This window comes from Ranitomeya imitator, chromosome 1 (genome assembly GCF_032444005.1).
Source record: "Ranitomeya imitator isolate aRanImi1 chromosome 1, aRanImi1.pri, whole genome shotgun sequence".
Taxonomy (NCBI): domain Eukaryota; kingdom Metazoa; phylum Chordata; class Amphibia; order Anura; family Dendrobatidae; genus Ranitomeya; species Ranitomeya imitator.
In genome coordinates this window covers 55,779,128-55,806,081 of record NC_091282.1, presented here as the reverse complement: position 1 = coordinate 55,806,081, position 26,954 = coordinate 55,779,128, and the positions used below count along the sequence as shown (strand labels likewise).

The window sequence follows — 26,954 nt, the reverse complement described above, 5'->3', positions numbered from 1 at the left end:
TAGTATACCCAATTTTTTTTTTCACACGTGTTGTTGCTTAGTTCTATTCCTCCCATTCTGTAGATGTAATTTTTGTTGCCCCCTCTTTCCATTAACATATATTTCTTAACATTTACATTTCTTAACATACTCTCTGGTAAGGCTACGTTCACATTTGCGTTGTGCGGCGCTGCATCGGCGACGCAACGCACAACACTAATATGAACGCATGCACAAACGCTGCGTTTTGCGACGCATGCGTCGCTTTTTGCATGGTTTTGGGCGCAGGAAAAACTGCATCATGCTGCGTTCTCTGCGCCCTGACGCATGCGCTGCAGCGACGCATGCGTCGCAAAACGCAAATGCAACGCATGCCCATGCACCCACATGTTAAATATAGGGGCGCTTGGAGCGTGCGTCGCCGCGACTGCGCCCGGAGCAGCCGGGAGCGGCGCAAATGTGAACGTAGCCTAACACTGTCAGTTATGCTATATTGCTCTGCTGTACTGAGCCTTTGCCCTTACTGTCTGTCCAGAGGTGAGAGCTCAACTTCTGCGCTCAAGATGAACCATGCCACAGATCCCAACCAGATAAACTAATCATAGACTACACAATGAAATTCATATATGTACCCATCGACCATGTCTGGAATATAAACTTACCCTGATACATAGCAATACATCTTAGTCTATTTTATGTCTGGAATTCTGTACATGAACCATGAGGCTCAGGATGCACAATACCACAGTATACACACATAAGTGTAAATTTATTTTTAATTCATTAATATTTCATTAGATGGGATGTATAGCATTGTTGATTCTGAGCTTTCTGGTTGAGGAACAGAATGCCAGAAATAAAGAAAAGTTACCCACATGTATTGCTATGTATCAGGGTAGATGTATATTCCATTCACGGTTTATGGGTACAATTATGGATTGCATTGTGTAGTGTATCAGATTTTATGGTTGGGATCTATGACATTGTTGATCCTGAGCTAACAGGTCGAACTCTCACCTCTGAACAGGCAGTGATGGGGTAGAAGAATAATTCAATGTTGACTCTAACCACACAAATGAAAATGAAGGGTCGAGTTATGAAGAGATCCATATTAAATTTCCATTTTATTTATACACAAGTTTAAAAACATCGCTGCGGTTGGAGACGAGTGGTGCCTTAGTTACATCTACCGTCTCCACCGCGGCGATATATTTTAATATTTATGTCTCTGACAATATGGCCGATATTGTGGTCTTCACTACAATGGCCGCTCTGGGTGCGCGTGCGCTCCTTGGATCTGGTTCTCTCCATCTCACCTGCGGCCGTCTGTAATCGATGTGTGCGCATGTCATGACGTCATACGGCGGATTTCCGCCCCCATGCTCGCGCATCGTTGACGGCCGCTGGTGTCGTGGAGCCCGGATCCGGGTGTGCATGCGCCGGAATCCAGCGGCATTTCCGGTTTTGTTAGTATATTATGGCATTTGAACAACTGATCACCATCCCCTTTTGAAAAAGCTTGGCGGCGAAACGTGCGTCAAGGGGTTCCTGGTGCATAGTGGGTGAGCGGTCCGGTCACCATATGGGTAAGCACGCAGTGGTTAGTACTTACTGATTGATTCATTAGCATTTATTCCATGAGGCACTATTCCTGGATAGCGGGGATATATGCAGGAACCAATCCTGATTTAGTGTGACAATATATATGGCTTCTGACTGCTAGCATTTTTCTTGCCCCCGGATACATACTATGCTCCCCATGCACACCAGTACAGCTAGAGTTCTTTCCTTATTTTCCACCTGTTATGGTGCACAATTGTAATTTTTAATTCTTTGGTCATATAGTTTTTGTATGTTTGTATTAATAAAGTTATTGAATCTTACTATGTTGTTTGGGATTTTTCTACTCCGTTTCCTTGTTGTTATACATGATTTTTGGAGTGGCCCTGGTAAACCAGTGTATCTGGATACTATAAGTGGGAGAGTTTTACTATATTCCTCTCGGCCCTATATTATATGTGTGCTTCGTGATCCTTTGTTTAATAAGTTTAAAAACAGGTTGGAAACAGAAAATGTCATATAGTGAACGCTGTTGAGGCGATAGACAGTTGTAACCGGTGGGAGAAAATTATATAGAAAATTAGAATAAAAATGTTTAGTAACATAATATTTTTCTCCGTACCCCTAATGGACAACAAATTTGAGGTAGATAAAATAATGCTATGGAACACGATACGTACAATAGTAGTCAATAACGCATCAAGTAGGACACCTGTAATTTATCCAGATATGGACTCAAAACTAAGAAAGATCTAACAGGGATTGACAGGTAATACATCAGCCAAAAATGTTAGTGGTGATGAGAGATTGCAAGTGCAAGGTAAATTGAATTGAAATCAATGTATAACCAGTCAATCCATGGATATATCAGATCCTGATTAAAAGGTACTAATGAGAGATGCTGCAAGTGCAGGATAAGTTAGATTAGAGTCAATGTGTAACCAGTCAATACACGGAGATATCAATTCATGGAAGCTGGCGGGAAACGCGCGTCGGGGTGAGGGGACGCTGTGGCGATCGTTTCCACTTGGAATATTACTGATATCTCTTACCAGGTAATCTTGTAAACTGCACTTTATGTATACTTTACTTACCCACCTACTACTTATTACCAGTATGACTCCTTTACCATGAATTAGTATCTCCGTGTATTGACTGGTTACACATTGCCTCTAATCTAACTTATCGTGCACTTGCAGCATCTCTCTTAAACTTGTGTATAAATAAAATGGAATTTTAATATGGATCTCTTCATAATTTGACCCTTCATTTTCATTTGTGCGATTTGAGTTAACATTGTATTATTCATAGTTAAAGAAGTGCCATTGGCAACTTGAACGGACATAAGTGATTAATAAGTGATGGGGGGATATGCAGTCTAGCAGAGCTGACAGTGTTACAAGTAGATGAGAGCTGATAGAAGGGTTTTTCAAAGTGATACTGTTACATATCAACCTTCTATGAAATGTGTGAGTTATCTATACTCTATAACCTGCACTATCTAATCATACAGGAGGTGAGACCAGGAGATCAGCTCTGAATCCTTACATCTCACACAATTAGAAATGTACTGTAACTATGGTGGGGGCATGTCCTTTATCTAAGGTGATGCCTCCTTCTCATGATTGGACAACTCATACAGGGAGATGAAGTACACGCCCCTAGTGAAAACTTTCTGATAACACCCATTTGGACTTAAAAAAGTAAACTCATTATGTGTCAATACTCTAATTGCCAATATCTACACAACGGAGAGGCAAAATTTTAAAAACATCACATTTTTTTCTGCTCAGCAGCTACTATTAAATCATGTATCCAGTTCAACATGAAGAATTTGTTGACAGATTCTCTGTAAAGAAGCCCTCCCATGAAGTTTTCTAGTTACTCCATCTGTGTATACGTGCATGTAGAGTAGTGTCAGTGTGTTAGTATGCTCACCTGTGCTTCCCTATCACCATCTTCTCAGATATCCAGCACTGTTCTGCTCCTCTTCTGAGTGACGTCATTACGTCTCAGACTCTCCGGGTCAAACCGCGCTCTGAGTTTTCTATGCATGAGATCTTCAGCATGAGGCGCTATGGGGTTACATTGTAAAATAGACTTCCGGGTCACGGATAGAGCATAGAGTGAGCCGGATAGTCTGAAGTGCGGTGATGTCAGTGAGAAGAGGAGCAGTAGGTGAGTATACTAACACACTAACACTTCGCTACATGCACATATACACAGATTTAGTTAATAAAAAAAACTTTGTGGTGGGGGCTTCTTTAACTTATAAAGTGATCATGTCCCGTAGGTGACACCAGAGACAGCTTTCTCCTGGAGGAGAGCTCATTTTCCTATCCTTGACCAGGAAGCATTTCCTCCTGTATAAGTCTCTATGAGCCAAATAGTGGTCTTCAAAAGGAGAAATGGTGCCCCCTATACCTCCTTGTTACGCCCCATAATGTATGTAATAATAATAATAATAATAATAATAATTGCATTTATCTCCCATCAGATCAATAAGCTGCTCATTGGTCATGACAATGTGGGGATTCGTGCAGGATGGTTCCTGGCTAATGTGGTGGTGGAGGTGCCAGCACATGGCAAGCAATACATGTTCCCATGCAACCGCTGGCTGTGTCGGGATGAGTGTGACGGCAAAGTGGAGATTGAAGTATACGCCAGCGAAGTGATTGACATCGAGAAGCGTAAGTTGGTCAATTGGCAACGTCACAGATACCAGCAGGAAATTTATTTATTTTACTCACTTACATAGTGCCATTAATTTCGCAGCACTTTACATAATCATCACTGTCCCCATTGGGGCTCACAATCTAAATTCCCTATCAGTATGTCTTTGGAATGTGGGAGGAAAGCGGAGAACCTGGAGGAAACCCACACAAACACGGAGAGAACATGCAAACTCTTTGTTGTTGCCCTTGGTGGGATTTGAACTCAGGATTCCAGCTCTGCAAGGCTGCAGTGCTAACCACTGAGCCACCACATAGTACTAACCACAGAGCCACCATACAGTGCTAACCACTGAGCCACCACATAGTACTAACCACAGAGCCACCATACAGTGATAACCACCGCATCAGTAGGATCTCTGTGGTAATTAGTTTATCCTGAGCTGATAGGAGCTCGATTACGCAAAAACATGTCTTACCGCAAATTTCTAGGGTTTTGCATTGTGGTTTTCATCAGCAGGCCGTGCGTACGTGAAGCACAATAAAAGCATGTTCTCAGCTCCGCAGCACACGGCCACCGCCTCAGACAAAGCGTGAAAGGTGACCTATCTGCGAGCCACCTGTGTGGGAATGGATATGGACAGATTCTTAACACCTGAAAGAAAAAAAAGCACAAAGCTTTCCATTCAATGGCGACAAGCAGAAATCTTGAAAACTGACAGGAATTGATGTATAATTCCTAACCTTGAGTGATTATACAATTAATATCCACCTTTTGCAAGGGATTTACATAGGAGTCCTGCGGATCCAGAGCAATGGTCCCAATTTGGCCCCAAACTGCCATAATAACAGCCAGTCACATTGTGAGGGACCAAAGGAAGTTACAAAATTCTATCCCCTCTATCTTACCACTTAGAATCAGACCTGGGCAACGTGCGACCCGTGACCACATGCAGCCCCTTGGGTGTTCTGCTCCGGCCCACTGACCGGGACAACCAAATGGCTGGATTCAGTGGTGTCCTGCACAACACCGCTGCTCTCTACCTAGCCTGTCACTTTCACTAATATCTACATCTTCAGGGTGCAGATAACTGTGAACACAATGATGGAACAGGGAGTCTTCAACTCTCTCGCACATCATTGAGCCTTTGCGTCTGGGACCACAGCAGGTGAGATAACGTCAGTACATGGCGGGGAAGGGTGTTAGGTGAATAGCTGTTGTTTTTTTTTACTTAAAGTACATTGTGGGAAATTGTAGAGATATCATGCTGTGCCCTAAGAGGCATGTGTGAGGGCATCATGCTGTGCCTTAAGGGGCATGTGTGAGGGCATCATGCTGTGCACTAAGGGGCATGTGTGAGGGCATCATGCTGTGCGCTAAGGGGCATGTGTGGGCATCATGCTGTGCGCTAAGGGGCATGTGTGAGGACATCATGCTGTGCCCTAAGGGGCATGTGAGGGCATCATGCTGTGCGCTAAGGGGCATGTGTGAGGACATCATGCTGTGCCCTAAGGGGCATGTGTGAGGGCATCATGCCATGTGCTAATGGGCATGTGTCATGCTGTGCGCTAAGGGGCATGTGTGAGGGCATCATGCTGTGTCCTAAGGGGCATGTGTGAGGGCATCATGCTTTGCGCTAAGGGGCATGTGTGAGGACATCATGCTGTGCCCTAAGGGGCATGTGTGAGGACATCATGCTGTGCGCTAAGGGGCATGTGTGACGACATCATGCTGTGTCCTAAGGGGCATGTGTGAGGGCATCATGCTTCGCCCTAAGGGGCATGTGTGTGGGCATCATGCTGTGTCCTAAATGGCATCTGTGAGGACATCATGCTTTTCCCTAAAGGGCATGTGTGAGGACATCATGCTTTGCCTTAAGGGACATAGTAACATAGTAACATAGTTAGTAAGGCCGAAAAAAGACATTTGTCCATCCAGTTCAGCCTATATTCCATCATAATAAATCCCCAGATCTACGTCCTTCTACAGAACCTAATAATTGTATGATACAATATTGTTCTGCTCCAGGAAGACATCCAGGCCTCTCTTGAACTCCTCGACTGAGTTCGCCATCACCACCTCCTCAGGCAAGCAATTCCAGATTCTCACTGCCCTAACAGTAAAGAATCCTCTTCTATGTTGGTGGAAAAACCTTCTCTCCTCCAGACGCAAAGAATGCCCCCTTGTGCCCGTCACCTTCCTTGGTATAAACAGATCCTCAGCGAGATATTTGTATTGTCCCCTTATATACTTATACATGGTTATTAGATCGCCCCTCAGTCGTCTTTTTTCTAGACTAAATAATCCTAATTTCGCTAATCTATCTGGGTATTGTAGTTCTCCCATCCCCTTTATTAATTTTGTTGCCCTCCTTTGTACTCTCTCTAGTTCCATTATATCCTTCCTGAGCACTGGTGCCCAAAACTGGACACAGTACTCCATGTGCGGTCTAACTAGGGATTTGTACAGAGGCAGTATAATGCTCTCATCATTTGTATCCAGACCTCTTTTAATGCACCCCATGATCCTGTTTGCCTTGGCAGCCGCTGCCTGGCTCTGGCTGCTCCAGGTAAGTTTATCATTAACTAGGATCCCCAAGTCCTTCTCCCTGTCAGATTTACCCAGTGGTTTCCCATTCAGTGTGTAATGGTGATATTGATTCCTTCTTCCCATGTGTATAACCTTACATTTATCATTGTTAAACTTCATCTGCCACCTTTCAGCCCAAGTTTCCAACTTATCCAGATCCATCTGTAGCAGAATACTATCTTCTCTTGTATTAACTGCTTTACATAGTTTTGTATCATCTGCAAATATCGATATTTTACTGTGTAAACCTTCTACCAGATCATTAATGTGTGAGGACAGCATACTGTGCGCTAAGGGGTATGTGTGAGGACATGAGGCTGTGCACTAAGGGGCATGTGTGAGGGCATCATGCCATGTGCTAAGGGGCATGTGTGAGGACATCATGCTGTGTGCTAAGGGGCATGTGTGAGGGCATCATGTTGTGCCTAAGGGGCATGTGTGAGGACATCATGCTTTGCGCTAAGGGGCATGTGTGAGGACATCATGCTTCGCCCTAAGGGGCATGTATGTGTGCATCATGCTGTGCCCTAAGGGACATCTGTGAGGACATCATGCTTTGCCCTAATGGGCATGTGTGAGGACAGCATACTGTGCACTAAGGGGTATGTGTGAGGACATGAGGCTGTGACCTAAGGGGCATGTGTGAGGACATCATACTGTGCCCTAAGGGGCATGAGTGAAGACATCATGCTGTACCCTAAAGGATATGTGAGGGAAATTATGCTCTGCCCAAAGGAGCATGTGTGAGGACATAATGCTGTGCCCTAAGGGGCATGCGTGGGGACATCATGCCGTTCCCTAAGGGGCATGTGTGAGGTCATCATGCTGTGCACTGAGGAGCATGTGTGAGAACATCATGCTGTGCCCTGAGGGGCATTTGTAGGGACATCATGCTGTGCTCTTAGGGTCATGAGTATAGACATCATGCTGTGCCCTAAGGGGCATGTGTGAGGACATCATGTTGTGCTGTAAGGGGCATGTGTGAGGGCATTATGCTTTGCGCTAAGGGGCATGTGTGTGGACCTCTCATACTGTGCCCTAAGGGGCATATGTGGGGACATCATGCTGTGCCCCAAAGGGCATGTGCGTGTACATCATGCTGTGCCCTGAGGGATGGGCATTGGGGGACAAACTGTGTAGGTGGTCTGTATAGGGATATTACTGCATGGGGGCTCTATGGTGACATCATACTGTGTTGAAGGCTTTGAGAGAACATACTGTGTAAGGGAGATTTGAGAGGACATAATATGTAAGGAGCTCTGTGGGGATGTACTGCATGTGGGCTCGGTGAGGACATCATACTGAGTGGAGACATCATACAGTGTGGGGGGTTTTGTGAGGACATTATACTCTGTGGTGACATCATACAGTGTGGGGGGTTTTGTGAGGACATTATACTCTGTGGTGACATTATACAGTGTGGGGGGTTTGTGAGGACATTATATTGTTCTAGGAGCTGTGTGGGGACATCTTACTATGTGGGGAGCTATGTGGGGGACATCATAGTATGTGGGGAGCTGTGTGGGGACATCATACTATGTGGGGAGCTGTGTGGGGACATCATACTATGTGGGGAGCTGTGTGCGGACATCTTACTATGTGGGGAGCTGTGTGGGGACATCATACTATGTGGGGAGCTGTGTGGGGACATCATACTATGTGGGGAGCTGTGTGCGGACATCTTACTATGTGGGGAGCTGTTTGGGGACATCATACTATGTGGGGAGCTGTGTGGGGACATCATACTATGTGGGGAGCTGTGTGGGGACATCATACTATGTGGGGAGCTGTGTGGGGACATCATACTATGTGGGGAGCTGTGTGGGGACATCATACTATGTGGGGAGCTGTGTGGGGACATCATAGTATGTGGGGAGCTGTGTGGGGACATCATAGTATGTGGGGAGCTGTGTGGGGACATCATACTATGTGGGGAGCTCTGTGGGGACATCTTACTATGTGGGGAGCTCTGTGGGGACATCATAGTATGTGGGGAGCTGTGTGGGGACATCATACTATGTGGGGAGCTGTGTGGGGACATCTTACTATGTGGGGAGCTGTGTGGGGACATCATAGTATGTGGGGAGCTGTGTGGGGACATCATACTATGTGGGGAGCTGTGTGGGGACATCTTACTATGTGGGGAGCTGTGTGGGGACATCATACTATGTGGGGAGCTGTGTGGGGACATCATACTATGTGGGGAGCTCTGTGGGGACATCTTACTATGGGATTCAAGCTTCAGGAGGCTAATTTTTGCCTGTAGGACATTATTGCAAGAGAGCTTGGCTGAGTAGATTACACAAGAAGGAAAACACACAGCAAGTCAGCAGGATCTAGGAGCAACATGGCAGATGTGACAACCTACATGGTGAGCTGCAGCATGTGCTACATGTTCACAGATCGACCAGAAGAAGAATCCAATTTCACCTGTCAGAAGTGTAGACTAGTGGCCCTTTTAGAAGTAAAGGTGCGGGGTCTGGAAGAAAGAATAGCAACTTTGAAACTCATCAAAGAGAATGAAGACTTTCTAGACAGAACAGAAGCATCTCTACTGGTCACAGAAGGTGCAAAAAGTGTCAGAGAACCTCCAAAAGCAGATGAGTGGAAGCATGTGACCAAAAGAAGCAAGAAGACCATGGAGAAATCACCAACCACACAACTGAAGAACCGATATCAAATCTTTGTAGAGGATGAAGATGGCACACCTAAGAATGAAGCAATACCAGCAAGCAAAAAAGAAAAGGGCACACAGCAACAAGTGACAGCAAAAAGTACAGCCAAGAAGCAACGAAGAGTGGTGGTGGTGGGAGACTCACTACTGAGAGGCACCGAAGCAGCCATCTGCAGACCGGACATAACTGCAAGAGAAGTATGCTGCCTTCCAGGTGCGATGATCAAGGATGTGACCGATAGGATACCAAAGCTCTTCAGCTCCAAGGACGTCCACCCATTTCTTCTGATACATGTTGGCACCAATGACACGGCAAGGAAGGACCTACCGACAATCTGCAAGGACTTTGAAGAGTTGGGGAAGAAAGTAAAGGAACTGGATGCACAGGTAGTTTTTTCTTCTATCCTTCCAGTAGACGGGCATGGCACCAGGAGATGGAACAGGATCCTTGATGCAAACAACTGGCTAAGACGATGGTGCAGACAACAAGGATTTGGATTCCTGGACCACGGTGTGAATTACTGGTATGATGGACTCCTCGCCAGAGACGGACTACACCTCAACAAACCTGGGAAACACACATTCGCCAGAAGACTCGCTACACTCATCAGGAGGGCGTTAAACTAGAAGAAGAGGGGACGGGAAGAAAAACATTAGACTCGAACAAAGACGACCCAGGAAAACATACTCAGAAGGGAGGTAAGAACATTTCTAAAACAATCCACAGTGAGGAGATTGGAACAAAACAAAATCCTCTAAACTGCATGCTCGCAAACGCCAGAAGCCTGACAAACAAGATGGAAGAACTAGAAGCAGAAATATCTACAGGTAACTTTGACATAGTGGGAATAACCGAGACATGGTTAGATGAAAGCTATGACTGGGCAGTTAACTTACAGGGTTACAGTCTGTTTAGAAAGGATCGTAAAAATCGGAGAGGAGGAGGGGTTTGTCTCTATGTAAAGTCTTGTCTAAAGTCCACTTTAAGGGAGGATATTAGCGAAGGGAATGAGGATGTCGAGTCCATATGGGTTGAAATTCATGGAGGGAAAAATGGTAACAAAATTCTCATTGGGGTCTGTTACAAACCCCCAAATATAACAGAAAGCATGGAAAGTCTACTTCTAAAGCAGATAGATGAAGCTGCAACCCATAATGAGGTCCTGGTTATGGGGGACTTTAACTACCCGGATATTAACCGGGAAAGTGAAACCTGTGAAACCCATAAAGGCAACAGGTTTCTGCTAATAACCAAGAAAAATTATCTTTCACAATTGGTGCAGAATCCAACCAGAGGAGCAGCACTTTTAGACCTAATACTATCTAATAGACCTGACAGAATAACAAATCTGCAGGTGGTTGGGCATTTAGGAAATAGCGACCACAATATTGTGCAGTTTCACCTGTCTTTCACTAGGGGGACTTGTCAGGGAGTCACAAAAACATTGAACTTTAGGAAGGCAAAGTTTGAACAGCTTAGAGATGCCCTTAATCTGGTAGACTGGGACAATATCCTCAGAAATGAGAATACAGATAATAAATGGGAAATGTTTAAGAACATCATAAATAGGCAGTGTAAGCGGTTTATACCTTGTGGGAATAAAAGGACTAGAAATAGGAAAAACCCAATGTGGCTAAACAAAGAAGTAAGACAGGCAATTAACAGTAAAAAGAAAGCATTTGCACTACTAAAGCAGGATGGCACCATTGAAGCTCTAAAAAACTATAGGGAGAAAAATACTTTATCTAAAAAACTAATTAAAGCTGCCAAAAAGGAAACAGAGAAGCACATTGCTAAGGAGAGTAAAACTAATCCCAAACTGTTCTTCAACTATATCAATAGTAAAAGAATAAAAACTGAAAATGTAGGCCCCTTAAAAAATAGTGAGGAAAGAATGGTTGTAGATGACGAGGAAAAAGCTAACATATTAAACACCTTCTTCTCCACGGTATTCACGGTGGAAAATGAAATGCTAGGTGAAATCCCAAGAAACAATGAAAACCCTATATTAAGGGTCACCAATCTAACCCAAGAAGAGGTGCGAAACCGGCTAAATAAGATTAAAATAGATAAATCTCCGGGTCCAGATGGCATACACCCACGAGTACTAAGAGAACTAAGTAATGTAATAGATAAACCATTATTTCTTATTTTTAGTGACTCTATAGCGACAGGGTCTGTTCCGCAGGACTGGCGCATAGCAAATGTGGTGCCAATATTCAAAAAGGGCTCTAAAAGTGAACCTGGAAATTATAGGCCAGTAAGTCTAACCTCTATTGTTGGTAAAATATTTGAAGGGTTTCTGAGGGATGTTATTCTGGATTATCTCAATGAGAATAACTGTTTAACTCCATATCAGCATGGGTTTATGAGAAATCGCTCCTGTCAAACCAATCTAATCAGTTTTTATGAAGAGGTAAGCTATAGACTGGACCACGGTGAGTCATTGGACGTGGTATATCTCGATTTTTCCAAAGCGTTTGATACCGTGCCGCACAAGAGGTTGGTACACAAAATGAGAATGCTTGGTCTGGGGGAAAATGTGTGTAAATGGGTTAGTAACTGGCTTAGTGATAGAAAGCAGAGGGTGGTTATAAATGGTATAGTCTCTAACTGGGTCGCTGTGACCAGTGGGGTACCGCAGGGGTCAGTATTGGGACCTGTTCTCTTCAACATATTCATTAATGATCTGGTAGAAGGTTTACACAGTAAAATATCGATATTTGCAGATGATACAAAACTATGTAAAGCAGTTAATACAAGAGAAGATAGTATTCTGCTACAGATGGATCTGGATAAGTTGGAAACTTGGGCTGAAAGGTGGCAGATGAGGTTTAACAATGATAAATGTAAGGTTATACACATGGGAAGAGGGAATCAATATCACCATTACACACTGAACGGGAAACCACTGGGTAAATCTGACAGGGAGAAGGACTTGGGGATCCTAGTTAATGATAAACTTACCTGGAGCAGCCAGTGCCAGGCAGCAGCTGCCAAAGCAAACAGGATCATGGGGTGCATTAAAAGAGGTCTGGATACACATGATGAGAGCATTATACTGCCTCTGTACAAATCCCTAGTTAGACCGCACATGGAGTACTGTGTCCAGTTTTGGGCACCGGTGCTCAGGAAGGATATAATGGAACTAGAGAGAGTACAAAGGAGGGCAACAAAATTAATAAAGGGGATGGGAGAACTACAATACCCAGATAGATTAGCGAAATTAGGATTATTTAGTCTAGAAAAAAAGACGACTGAGGGGCGATCTAATAACCATGTATAAGTATATAAGGGGACAATACAAATATCTCGCTGAGGATCTGTTTATACCAAGGAAGGTGACGGGCACAAGGGGGCATTCTTTGCGTCTGGAGGAGAGAAGGTTTTTCCACCAACATAGAAGAGGATTCTTTACTGTTAGGGCAGTGAGAATCTGGAATTGCTTGCCTGAGGAGGTGGTGATGGCGAACTCAGTCGAGGGGTTCAAGAGAGGCCTGGATGTCTTCCTGGAGCAGAACAATATTGTATCATACAATTATTAGGTTCTGTAGAAGGACATAGATCTGGGTATTTATTATGATGGAATATAGGCTGAACTGGATGGACAAATGTCTTTTTTCGGCCTTACTAACTATGTTACTATGTTACTATGTGGGGAGCTGTGTGGGGACATCATAGTATGTGGGGAGCTGTGTGGGGACATCATACTATGTGGGGAGCTGTGTGGGGACATCTTACTATGTGGGGAGCTGTGTGGGGACATCATAGTATGTGGGGAGCTGTGTGGGGACATCATACTATGTGGGGACATCTTACTATGTGGGGAGCTGTGTGGGGACATCTTACTATGTGGGGAGCTATGTGGGAACATCTTACTATGTGAGGAGCTGTGTGGGGACATCATACTATGTGGGGAGCTGTGTGGGGACATAATATTGTGTTATGAGCTGTAGATTAAGGTACGAAGGCTGAGTAACAGGAGCAGAATAGTTTGCTTCTTTATATAAACTTACGGTATATTAAAAGCAGTAAATTATGTTTTTGTTAGGGAAGACATTTTGCATGTATTAATAGTAGCAGCGAGTCACCAAACTTAAGTCTGCTTGAGATCAAGTGATAAAAATTGATAAAACAGTAATAATGAGCAAAATTAAGTTTGGCCGGTTGGATAGGGGTCTTTGGTGTGGACCCTGGGGAAAATAAATTGCCCACCCTGGCTAGGGGTCTAAACTGTTGTGGTCATGGAGTGGGCTCAGCGCAATGTATCTCCATCCTTTGCATACAGGTTGGATGTCGGAATGGGATGCCACGCAGGGGTTGTGAGGGACCCCCATCTCATGGGCACATTAGTGCTGAAGAAAGTGTATACCATTTCCTACCAAGGTTTTGGGAAAAAGGCAGCATTAGTGTCCATTAGCCACAATGTATTGTGAACTAGAGCAATGTGGGGGGCATTGGGACAAATCTAGGATGCCATATGAACCTTTTTGGGAAATTAGGCCACGATTTGATACCATTTGCTCTAGCAATGTCACTATTTTGAAATCCTTTAGCCCTAGTCCAGTTCTTCCCATCATACGCAAAAATTTATTTTTCTCTCCAGTTGTTAATTATGAAGTTATTGTGACCACCGGTAATGTGAGAGGGGCTGGCACCAACGCCAATGTCTTCATGCAGCTATATGGAGACCGGGGGAAGACGGAGGAGACCTTTCTGCGGAGCCGCTCAAATGACTTTGAGAGAGGAGCTGTGGACATCTTCAAGGTATAAAATAATGTGATGCATACCGTATATACACAGACGATAAGCAATTTGAGGGATTTTCGCTACTTTTGATTAATATTCATGAGGTCTGATTAATATTCATGAGGAATTCTTAATATTCATGGTACCTGCTTAATAAATTAATTAAGCTCTAGCTTATATTGATTTTACCATTTCTATCATCATATATATTTTCTATAAGCATCTTCATTTCTGAAAGTACATTTTTAGGTAATTGACCCAAATGACCAATATCAGAAACTTTCTAATATATATTATCAGAAAAATCTGCTTCTTGATCCACTTATGAGCCAGTTCTTTTCCTCCACAATTTATTCAATCTGAAAAACTGCTAAAATCTGCCTTGGTGAGATCAAGAGCGACTGCCAGTTCACTGAGAGATCAGATTACATCTGCCTACTAAAGTCTTTCTATAGGGTAGGAGGAGGAGCAAAGTTAAAAAAAAAAGAGCAAGAGATACAAAGATTTCTACGGATTTCTAAGATGTGTTTTATCTCACACCCGGTGCTGGATTTGCAGCTACACTGCTCAGTACTGTTGTAAAATGTCTTCTATGCTGTTGCTGCTTCGTATGAACGTGTGCTACATAGAAACAGGAGAGCAGAAATCCCTCATGCCTATGTGTGCTGTGTATGGGAGACATCATAGCTGCTATCCTCCACCCACCAGCTCAGAGACAACTGAATATTAGAGATAGAGCCTGCAGAGGGGGAAATTGGTGAAACCTGTAGGATATACATCATATTATGGGCAGAAATAGTGCCATTCCTCATGTACACACAGTCAACTGAAATCAGAAGTTCACTTTAGGTGCTGCTTGTTTTTGCCACTACGTGGTGCTATTGTAATGGTTATTGTACCAGTATTATATAGGAACTATATGGCGGTATTACATGGCTAAAATTACAGGATGAAAGTGAGGGGTCTACTTTACTTACTGCCCTGTCCTCCATTTTCTAATAACTTTTACCCACAGTAGGGTGGAGGAAAATAAGTATGAATTGACCTAAAGCTTTTGCCATCTATGTTTCCTCATGTGAAGAAGCAGCAGATCAGTTGATTTGTGCCTCGTGCTGCTGACATTTTGGATGTCTGTGCTTTTTATCATTCTGAACTCATCTGCTCACAGATAGAAGCGCTGAATGTCGGGAAACTTCTCAAGCTTAGGATTGGTCATGACGGTACAGGATTCGGGGACGGTTGGTTCCTAGAAACGGTTGAGATCAAACGTGTTGGGATTCAGATGGTGTCAGCAGCCCCACCAAGCGACAAGAAGAAGAAGCCGAACAAGAAGAAGAAATCCAGCAAAGAAGATGAAGTGGAGATGCAACCGCAGGAAGTAGTGGAGTCCTACAAGTTTGAGTGCAATCGGTGGCTGGCCCGAGGTGAAGTTGATGGAGAAGTGGTGGTAGAACTCCTTCCTCAACAAACAGAGCTTGAAGGTAAACGTAATAAACATATCTGTAGAAAGAAATCACTGATATTCCACAAAACAATTAACAATTTGATTTATTATACATAATGAAATGATTCTTTGGGGTTTGGTTAATGGGAAACCACAGCTCTCTATAATTCCACCACAACCACAACGGCAAAACTATTCATGTCATCTGATATTATTCTGGTATTTACTGAACTCGGCCACCAGGATCAAATACACTTTATCTCATTGCTGTCCTGGGCCTTGGATTATACCACACTAATTCCAAATATTATACTGATTTTAAGTTACCTCCTGTATTATACCCCAGAGCTGCACTCACTATTCTGCTGGTGCAGTCACTGTGTAGATACATTACATTACTGATCCTGAGTTACATCTTGTATTATACCCCAGAGCTGCACTCACTATTCTGCTGGTACAGTCACTGTGTACATACATTACATTACTGATCCTGAGTTACATCCTGTATTATAACCCAGAGCTGCACTCACTATTCTGCTGGTGCAGTCACTGTGTACATACATTACATTGCTGATCCTGAGTTACATCCTGCATTATACTCCAGAGCTGCACTCACTATTCTGCTGGTGCAGTCACTGTGTACATATATTACATTACTGATCCTGTACTGATCCTGAGTTACATCCCGTATTATACCCCAGAGCTGCACTCACTATTCTGCTGGTGCAGTCACTGTGTACATACATTACATTACTGATCCTGAGTTACATCCTGTATTATAACCCAGAGCTGCACTCACTATTCTGCTGGTGCAGTCACTGTGTACATACATTACATTGCTGATCCTGAGTTACATCCTGCATTATACTCCAGAGCTGCACTCACTATTCTGCTGGTGCAGTCACTGTGTACATACATTACTGATCCTGAGTTACATCCTGTATTATAACCCAGAGCTGCACTCACTATTCTGCTGGTGCAGTCACTGTGTACATACATTACATTGCTGATCCTGAGTTACATCCTGCATTATACTCCAGAGCTGCACTCACTATTCTGCTGGTGCAGTCACTGTGTACATATATTACATTACTGATCCTGTACTGATCCTGAGTTACATCCCGTATTATACCCCAGAGCTGCACTCACTATTCTGCTGGTGCAGTCACTGTGTACATACATTACATTACTGATCCTGAATTACATCCTGTATTATACCCCAGAGCTGCACTCACTATTCTGCTGGTGCAGTCACTGTGTACATACATTACATTGCTGATCCTGAGTTACATCCTGTATTATACCCCAGAGCTGCACTCACTATTCTGCTGGTGCAGTCACTGTGTACATACATTACATTACTGATCCTGAATTACATCCTGTATTATACCCCAGAGCTGCACTCACTATTCTGCTGGTGCAGTCACTGTGTACATACATTACATTGCTGATCCTGAGTTACATCCTGTATTATACTCCAGATCTGCACTCACTATTCTGCTGGTGCAGTCACTGTGTAAATATATTACATTACTGATCCTGTACTGATCCTGAGTTACATCCTGTATTATACCCCAGAGCTGCACTCACTATTCTGCTGGTGCAGTCACTGTGTACACACATTACATTACTGATCCTGAGTTACCTCCTGTATCTCTTTTTATTATAAAAGTACAAAACAAAACTTACAGGCAAAGCTTACAGACAAACTCAATAACAAAACAAATTATTTACAATCCCCAAAAAGTCCAATGTCCAGCAGATTTATACAAACAAAATGTTCCTCCATTTCATTAATACCCCCAGCAAGGGAAGAGACCTCAACCTATATCCTTTTTCCCCTCATACACACATACCCACGCATTCATCCCTAGAAAATAAACAAGTCGGCCAACTGCCCTAAACAAAGTAAATAGGCCACCTGGCCGAAACTTAATCATATATTTTTATATATTTTTTTGTTTTATATATTTTTTTATAATATTTTTTTTTTTTCCTCCTAAACTATACCACCACCATTCCCCCAAAGGTCCCACGAAAGTTTGTGGCCTATCACACCAGGTTCCACAAGAGTTTGTGGCCTATCACACCAGGTCCCACCAAAGTTTGTGGCCTTTCCTATACAGCAAGGTCCATAAAAGTTTATGGCCTTTTTTTTTCCTCTTCTTGGCATCACGCCGGACGTCCATTCTCCAAAACCCATTCCCCCACCCCCCAAGAAACCCCCCACCCCACCTAAACTAAATCCCCCTACACGCATCATAGTACACATGTAACATATATATATACAACCTTATAATAACATATCAATAATAACATAATAATAATAACCACTACACACCTTAACCATGACCAAAGAACAGGCCCAAGTTCAATGCTTGCAAGCCCTATACCCAGGTTACCAATTACAAAACAAAAATCTGTAAGTGAGGGTTACAGCCCACCACCAGGAACTGGAGACCAGAGGCTCTCACCCTAATCTACCGCACATCACCCTGACCCTCCCTAACAACACAAAAGAGAAAATCCTGTCCCTATAACCCTACCAATCTCACCCTACCTGCCCCTATCTGTCCCTCACTGACCCTCACTACCAACCTAATACTAACTACCTGTCCCTAAAGACTGTCCCTATCTGTCCCTCCCTGTCCCTACACATCTATCTGACCCTACAAAATAAAGATAAAAGGAAAAAACTCAACCCTATCACAGGCACACAGAATTTAACTATCCCTAGGGCACATTAAAGGAGAAACCCCTCCATAGAAGAGAGGCCCTCCCTGCACCCAGCCTCTCAAACTCCAGCACGCGCACTTTTGCCAGGTCACCCAGGATGTTCCTAATCACCTCTTCCCCGGGGAGGACTTTCCGCTGAGTAGACACTAGACACCGTGCATTCCACGTGTGGAACCTAGTTACTAAACTAACTAAGAAAACAGTGCCCCGATCTCGGCCACCAAGGGACCTGAATGCCCCATAGGCCCACTCATAGGAAAGGCCTGCCAGCCTGGGCCAGCCAATGGAAGCACCCACCCTGCTATAGACCTCTGTATTAAAGGGACACCGAAGCAGGAAATGCTCCATGCTTTCAAGCATGCCGCCACACTCCTCGCGGGGACAATCCCGGTCATCAGAGCGTCTGCACTTCAGGTTGTCCCTCACATACAGCTTCCCATGGAAGCAGCGCCAAGCCAAGTCCCAAAACTTCAAGGGGATCCGCTTAGAGTTCAATAACCCGAGCCCCACCTCCAGATCCCAGCTTGGGCAATCCCTGAGCGCCAGGGGCTTCTGAAAGTGGGTCAACAGGACCCTATTGTCAAGAAACCTTCTCAACATGGTCCTGATCTCCCACACTCCCAGACCCCACCGACGGATCACCTTCAGAACCGGGGTAGCATAAGCCGGAAGATGCCCATGAGGTGTACGAAGGTCCTTCACCTGCCCTCCTGTCTCCCATTCCTGGAAGAAAGGCCGAAACCACCCCCTACAGGAGAATACCCACAGAGGAGCCCTCTCTAACCAGAGGTTGGCGATGTTTGCCTTAAGAAAGGTGTTTACTAGAAACACCACTGGGTTGACCATACCCAACCCTCCTAGTCTCCTCGTGCGGTACGTGACCTCCCTCTTGATTAGGTTCAGCCTATTTCCCCATAATAATTGGAAAAACAGGCTGTAAACCCGTGTCCAAAGAGGCTCTGGCAAGATGCAGACACTGCCCAGATATATTAGCAAAGGAAGCAAATAGCCCTTGGCAAGACTAACCCTTTCCCTTAGGGTCAAAGACCAACCCTTCCACTGATTCACCTTCTGAGCGGCAATCTTAAGTCTGCCCTCCCAGTTTTGCTGGGGATAGTCCCCCGGGCCGAAACTGATGCCTAATATTTTTGCTGTGGCCTGAGGCCCTGGAAGGGTGTCCGGGAGATCAAAACTTGGATCTCCCCCTCCCAGCCAGAGACTCTCACACTTGTCCCGGTTGATCATGGATCCGGATGCCACCGAGTAGCGTTCAACCTCAGACATCACCCAATCTGCCTCCTCTCTCGAGGATACAAAAAGGGAAACATCGTCAGCGTACGCCACTACCCTCAAGGCGGCCTCAGGATCCGCCTGGTCCATCCCGACTCCCACCAACGGTCCACGCTCCACCCTCCTTAAAAGGGGGTCGATCGCAAACACGTATAACAGTGGGCTCAGAGGACAGCCCTGGCGGACACCAGACCTCACCTCAAAAGGGTGTCCGACCCAACCGTTCACGAGCGGAAAAGTCTCTGCCCCATTGTATAAAGCTCTCAACCAATCAACAAACCTCCCAGGCAGACCATATCTCAGAAGGACGGACCAGAGGTACTCATGGTTAACCCGGTCAAAGGCCTTCGCCTGATCTAAGGACAGCAAGTACCCCTTCCAGTGACCCGCCCTGCCCTGCTCCACTGCCTCCCGGACACCGAGCACAGCACTAAATGTACTGCGGCCTGGAACAGAGCAGTGCTGGGCCCCCGAAAGGAGCCGGGGCGCAAACTGCACCAACCGATTAAAAAGCACCTTTGCCAGAACCTTTCGGTCCGTATTGAGAAGCGCTATGGGACGCCAATTCTCAATACGGGACGAGTCTTTACCCTTTGACAGGATAATCAGGGCTGACTTCCTCATTGAACTGGGCAGAATGTCCGAGGAGAGACACTCATTAAACATCTCAGTCAAGAGGGGGACCAAAGAGTCCCTAAAAGTCTTGTAGAACTCGGATGTTAAGCCATCCGGACCGGGCGACTTTTTGGGCCGGAGCCCATCAATCGCCCGTCTCACTTCCTCTTCCCTGATTGCTTCTGTCAAAACATGAAGAGAGGGGTCATCCCCTGGCTCAGGGATGGTTTCAGTCAGGAAAGCCGACATCTCATCTCGATCAGGATCCCTCCTCCCCAAGAGGTGCAAGTAGAAGGATCTGACCACCTCCAGAATCCCCGATTTGGATCTGTTCAGGGACCCCGTACTGTCAATCAGTCCTCTCACCATCTTACAATTCACTGACAACCTGCAGTTTCTGTAAGGGTCGGGCGAGCGGTACCTCCCGAAATCCCTCTCAAAAACCAAGGATGTGTGCCTATCATACTGGCACCCCTTGAGCAAGGTCTTCACCCTGGAGATTTCCTCTCGGTCCCCTCCAGTCGAGACGAGCTGCTCGAGTTTCCTCCCCAGCTCCCGATACAGGCGGTACCTGTTCAGGCCCCTGAGGCTCGAGAGCTGACGGAAGAACCCCGCGACCCTTCTTTTGAAGATCTCCCACCACTCAGACTTACTGCTACAAAGACCCAAGAGAGGTACCTGGCTCTGAAGAAATTCCTCAAAGGACTGTCTTACTTCTGCCTCTTCCAGAAGGGACGAATTCAGCTTCCATAGGCCTCTCCCCATGCGGGGGGTCTCTGTAACATTCAAAGTAAAGAAAATGAAACAGTGATCGGAGAACTCCACCTCAACAGCGGACACTGCAGAAGAGACGGCTTCCTCCTTTAAAAAAAACCTATCTATCCTAGACCTACTGCTTCCCCTAAAAAAGGTGAAACCCCCGTGACCTGGGGTGTGCCGGATGTGGACATCCACCAGGCGAGCTTCGCTTACTATGCTATTCAAGGCTACGCTATCATAAGCCAGCCGGTCTCCGGGGCCTCCCCTATCACGGAGTCTGGTTACAGTATTAAAATCCCCACCGAAGACCACCTGCCGGCTTGTAAAAAGATAGGGCTTGATCCTCAGGAAGAGACATTTACGGTCCCACTTAGATTGCGGGCCATAGATATTGATGAGCCGAAGCTCCTGTCCCCTCATGAAGACGTCAAGGACCAAACATCTCCCCATTTCTACCTCAATCACCCGTCTGCATTCCACCTCCGCGGTCTTAAAAAGGACCGCTACCCCGCTATACGGCTCGGCCGCAAGAGACCAGTATGAGGGCCCACTCCTCCATTCCCTCTTTGCTTTGTAGATGGACCCCAGGTCCGTTAGTCTGGTCTCCTGCAAAAATAAAATATCAGCCTCAACCCGGGTGAAAAAATCAAAGGCCATAAATCTAGCCGTATCTGACTTTATGCTGGCGACATTAATTGACGCCAGAGTCAACAGGGTAGGTTCCGCCATCATGGGTGATTGAGTTAGATGGCCTGTTTTTTAACCGTACCCCCTGATTTCCTCTTCCCCTCTGAGGAGGAGCCCGACTCACCCCTCCTCTTTAAAGACACCGAGGTGTCCACATCCTCCTTTACAGTACTGGACTTCCCAGAAATAGATTCCTCGCCCCTGGACCCTGAGGTAGTCCCCCCCCCCAGAGGAGTGTGAATCCCCCGGAGGACAGACCTCACCATTCCCCGAAGGCACCCCAGATGTTGCGTCCGGCCCCTCACCCCCGACCTCCGACACAGCAGAGTCATCGAGGGCTTGGAACCGATTGGAGAGGGGGATCAGAGGGGAGTCGGTGAGCCCTTCCGTAGGCACCCCAGTGGCCAGGGGGGGGGGGCTTAGATATTTTAGCCTTGTTCTTCTTCTTCTTCCGACTCTTACCGGTACGATTGTCACCCTTTTTTTAGGCTGCTCCACCACCTCTTCATCCAGACTTTCATACTGGGAAGAGTTATCAGAAGCAGCCAACTCCTCCTCTCCATCCTCCGGATCTCCTCGCTCACCGCCTTCTCCCCCAGGTCCTCAGAGGCTTCGGCTGCCGCGTCCAGGCTGGGGGCAGTCATCACGCCAGTTGCCTGAGGCTTATCCTGCCCCCTGCCCTTACGGCGCCTCACCTGTTGCCACTGGTGGGCAGATGTACCAGCCTCGCCTTTCCTCACTGACCCCTCAGCTCCCCTCAAGCCTCCACCCTCAGCCCCAGCAGAAGCTGCACCACCAGGGACCCCCCCGGGGCTCCCCCCTGCCGGGCCAGAGATGGTGCTGGAAAAGGAACGGGGGCAGCGGCTATACGGGTGACCTAGGTCACCACACAGGTGACACCTAATATCACCACAGGCTGCGGCAAGATGGCCTACCCCGCCACACAAGGCACATTTCTGCACCTTGCAGCCTGCGCTGAAGTGGCGGGGATCACCGCACCTGTGGCAGACCTTCGGTTGCCCCTGGTAGAAGATCTGGATTCTGTCCCTCCCCAGAAATGCTGAGGAGGGGATGTGGGTGACCGTACCTCCTGAAACCTTCAACTTTACCATGAAGGTCCAGCCCCCTGACCAAATGCCAAACTCGTCCCTATTTTTCTTAGGGACCTCGGTGACTTCCCCATAACGGGAAAGCCACGTCATTATGTCGACCCCAGAGAGTGACTCGTTACTTGTCAGAACGGTCACCCTCTTTACACTATTTTGACGAGACACCGCCTGCACGGCAAAGTCTCGCCAGCCGGGCTCCCCCTTTGCCAGTTCAAAATTTGACCAGAAAAGCTCCAAGCCCTCCGGCCGAACAAAACTGACATCGAAGAAGGAGGTGCCAAACGGATGAATCAGGGCAAAGATGTCCGTTGCCCTGAAGTCCATCTTCAGAAGGAGCTCCACAACCCTCGCCCTTGGCGGGCACGCTTCACTGCCCCTCCACCGAAGACGGACCACATTCCGCCTGGCCACCCCCTGCCCGGCTGTCGGGAGGGACCAAACCGTTTCCCTTTCCCTTTTATCTTGGAAGGCAGCCAGGCCGTGTCTATCCAGCCAAAAGGCCAAGTCCACCACTCTTCCCTCTACTTCGATCGTCCGTTCTCCCTTTTTGAGGGCCTCCAGGAAACGGCACCGCAAGACGCTATCCCTGAGGTCCAGAGGCGAGGAAACCCCTTGATTAGGCCCCGAGGCTCCAGCCACCACCCCCGAATAACTCAGAGGACCTGTGGCCGGGGGGGCAGATGGACCGGCCCCCTCCCCCCTTCTCCCACTACCATCAGACACCGTACTCACACTTGCCACGATATTCACACTTGCCACCTCAGACGCACTGCCACTCGCATCCTCAACCACAGACACTTCCATACCCGCACCCTCCTCATCCACTCCATCAGTCACCGCACTCTCACTCACATGCACACTGGGGTCAATATTATTTTGCCTCACCTTTTGGGTATTTCCAGGTTTTGTTTTCCCACTGCTACCGCCACCTACTGGTGGCATCTTCCCTGCTGGGGGGTTTGGCACACACAGCGCTTGTGTCCCTTTAAGAGTCCTGCTGCCATTGGTTTTAAGCAGCACTGTCTGACTTTCCACCACAGCAGGCACAGAGCTTCCTCCCTCACTGGCAGGTAGGAAGTCAGGAGCAGACCCACCTCCAGCTCCATCCTGCCTTGTGGCCGGAGCCCCCACCGCAGGTAAGCCCCCCGACACAGGGGAACCCGCCAGGCAGGCGCCCTTGCTGCTATCTGCTGCAGCTGCAGTTCCTGCACCATTGCTGACCGCAGCTAAGACCATTTTTTTTTCTTTTGCTTTGGAAGCCACGCCCCCAGCCTTCAGCTGCACAGCACAGCTATCCAAAGCTGCTCCTACATGGGCAGCGGGTGTCGAGGAGGCCACGCCCCCTGAGACCGGCCGCAGCGGGACCCCCAGAGCCGACCCAGAGCTGGATCCACCCCCAGGAATCCCCCCAGCGGTACCAGTCCCCCGAGGCACAGCACCCCCCACCACCACACCCTGGGCCACAAACAGCCTGGCCACAGCAACTCCAGCGGATGGCCCTAGGCTAGGCCACTCCCCCTCAGCATCCACCAGCGGCGGTGCCCCCAATGCAGGAGACCCCGACTTCACCGCAGACCCCACCATGGGAGCCTCCACCATTTTCTTTTTATGAGCCTGTTCAGCCGGAGCCGCAGGCCCCTCACCCTTTACTTTACTAGGTGCCTGGGTCCCCAGAAGCGATCCAGCTTTAACCGATCCGTAAGTGGGGGAACCAGACACCCCAGCGCTCACCGCCGGAGATGCGGTCCCGGCTGTCACTCTCCTGCCCACCACTGGGCCACCCTCCACATCATGCTCCATATCAAACACATCACTACCCCCTCCGTTACCACAAACAGAGGCAGCGCCCTGCGTGTCATGGCCTGTAATCTCAACGCTCCCTCGCTGCGGACCCACAACAGAGGCCGAGCCGGGGTGGGTAGCGGGTGCCGCACAGCGGGACCGGGGGGCCCCAGAGAGGGGGACATACACTAATTTCTGCACAGTTGATGTTTTCTGCTTATTCCTTTTCTTGGCCTTTCTCTTCATCCCCCTCCTGGTTGCCTCGTCCTCGCAGATCTCATCCCCGAACCTCAGCTGGTTAAAACGGATCGGGGACTCGATCTGCCGGATCTGCTGCATGACGAGGCAGCCCCCCTCACTGCTACTACTCCCACCATCCTCATCCTCCCCCTCGCTCCCGCTGTCCCCTGAAGGGCCAGAATCTGACGGGAGAGCCACCTGCTCGGGGGCTATCCCGCTATGCGACGCCTGGAGATCTCTTACCAGGCCACCAGGCGGTGGGTAGGGCACGACCTCCTCCTCACATTCCTCTTCCTCATCATCCTCCTCCACCACCTGGCCGGAGCTCCGTGACCCCTCCAGAGCCCCACCGGCCATGGCTCTGAACCGGTCATCGTTCTCTAGCTTTTCACGGAAGGGCCCGCTGCCATTCAGGATCTCACATCTCCGGCTTTCCAGGTCTTGTATGGATTTTTTGATCTTCTTGACCGCGGCCTTCTTATTGCCGGAGGCCCTGTCAGACCTCTCCTTAGCTACGCTCAACTCCCCCCAGAGGGATTTTAGCTTCCTTGAGGCGTCCTTATACTCGCAGAGGTGCGCATGGACGCGGGAACCATAGACCAGGGCGGATTCTCTAGCCGCCTTGGTGCCCCAACCAAGAGGCACCGCTGCAGCACCCCTGCTCGTACTCGGCCTACCTCTGGGGGAAGGAGCCGCCGCGGCCTCAGGGGTCCTACGGGTCTTCATGTTGGATCCTTGGCCAGATCTTATGGCCCTAGCCGGAGTTGGAGTCCTCCCACCCCCCGCCGACTTGGACCGGGAGGTGGGAGCCGGGGGCCCAGCCCCGGAGGCCAGTCCCAAAATGAGCCTTCTTTCCTGGGAAGGGGGCAGACAAAAAGTCCTGGATGGAAAACTTTACCTCCTTTCCCAGGAGCTCTCTCTAGGCAGCACACAGAGCACACGGCAAACAGGCTCCGCCTCTTCCTGTATGACACTCCAGAGCTGCACTCACTATTCTGCTGGTGCAGTCACTGTGTACATACATTACATTACTGATCCTGAGTTACATCCTGTATTATACTCCAGAGCTGCACTCACTATTCTGCTGGTGCAGTCACTGTGTACATACATTACATTACTGATCCTGAGTTACATCCTGTATTATACCCCAGAGCTGCACTCACTATTCTGCTGGTGCAGTCACTGTGTACATACATTACATTACTGATCCTGTACTGATCCTGAGTTACATCCTGTATTATACTCCAGAGCTGCACTCACTATTCTGCTGGTACAGTCACTGTGTACATACATTACATTACTGATCCTGAATTACATCCTGTATTATACTGCAGAGCTGCACTCACTATTCTGCTGGTACAGTCACTGTGTACATACATTACATTACTGATCCTGAATTACATCCTGTATTATACTCCAGAGCTGCACTCACTATTCTGCTGGTGCCATCACTGTGTACATACATTACATTACTGATCCTGATTTACATCCTGTATTATACCCCAGAGCTGCACTCACTATTCTGCTGGTGCAGTCACTGTGTACATACATTACATTACTGATCCTGAGTTACATCCTGTATTATACTCCAGAGCTGCACTCACTATTCTGCTGGTGCAGTCACTGTGTACATACATTACATTTCTGATCCTGAGTTACATCCTGTATTATACCCCAGAGCTGCACTCACTATTCTGCTGGTGCAGTCACTGTGTACATACATTACATTACTGATCCTGAGTTACATCCTGTATTATACTCCAGAGCTGCACTCACTATTCTGCTGGTGCAGTCACTGTGTACATACATTACATTTCTGATCCTGAGTTACATCCTGTATTATACCCCAGAGCTGCACTCACTATTCTGCTGGTGCAGTCACTGTGTACATACATTACATTACTGATCCTGTACTGATCCTGAGTTACATCCTGTATTATACTCCAGAGCTGCACTCACTATTCTGCTGGTACAGTCACTGTGTACATACATTACATTACTGATCCTGAATTACATCCTGTATTATACTCCAGAGCTGCACTCAATATTCTGCTGGTGCAGTCACTG

General features: G+C 47.2%; 1 protein-coding gene across 1 annotated transcript in view; it reads left to right on the top strand.

Annotated features, from left to right (window-relative positions):
• Positions 1 to 26,954, top strand: part of LOXHD1 (lipoxygenase homology PLAT domains 1) — a 269,874-nt gene that overhangs the window by 142,821 nt on the left and 100,099 nt on the right. The window contains exons 23-25 of the mRNA XM_069746857.1: positions 4,037 to 4,229; positions 14,083 to 14,243; positions 15,394 to 15,706. Of these exons, the coding sequence (XP_069602958.1) occupies positions 4,037 to 4,229; positions 14,083 to 14,243; positions 15,394 to 15,706 (667 nt within the window). The remainder of the gene's footprint in view (positions 1 to 4,036; positions 4,230 to 14,082; positions 14,244 to 15,393; positions 15,707 to 26,954) is intronic.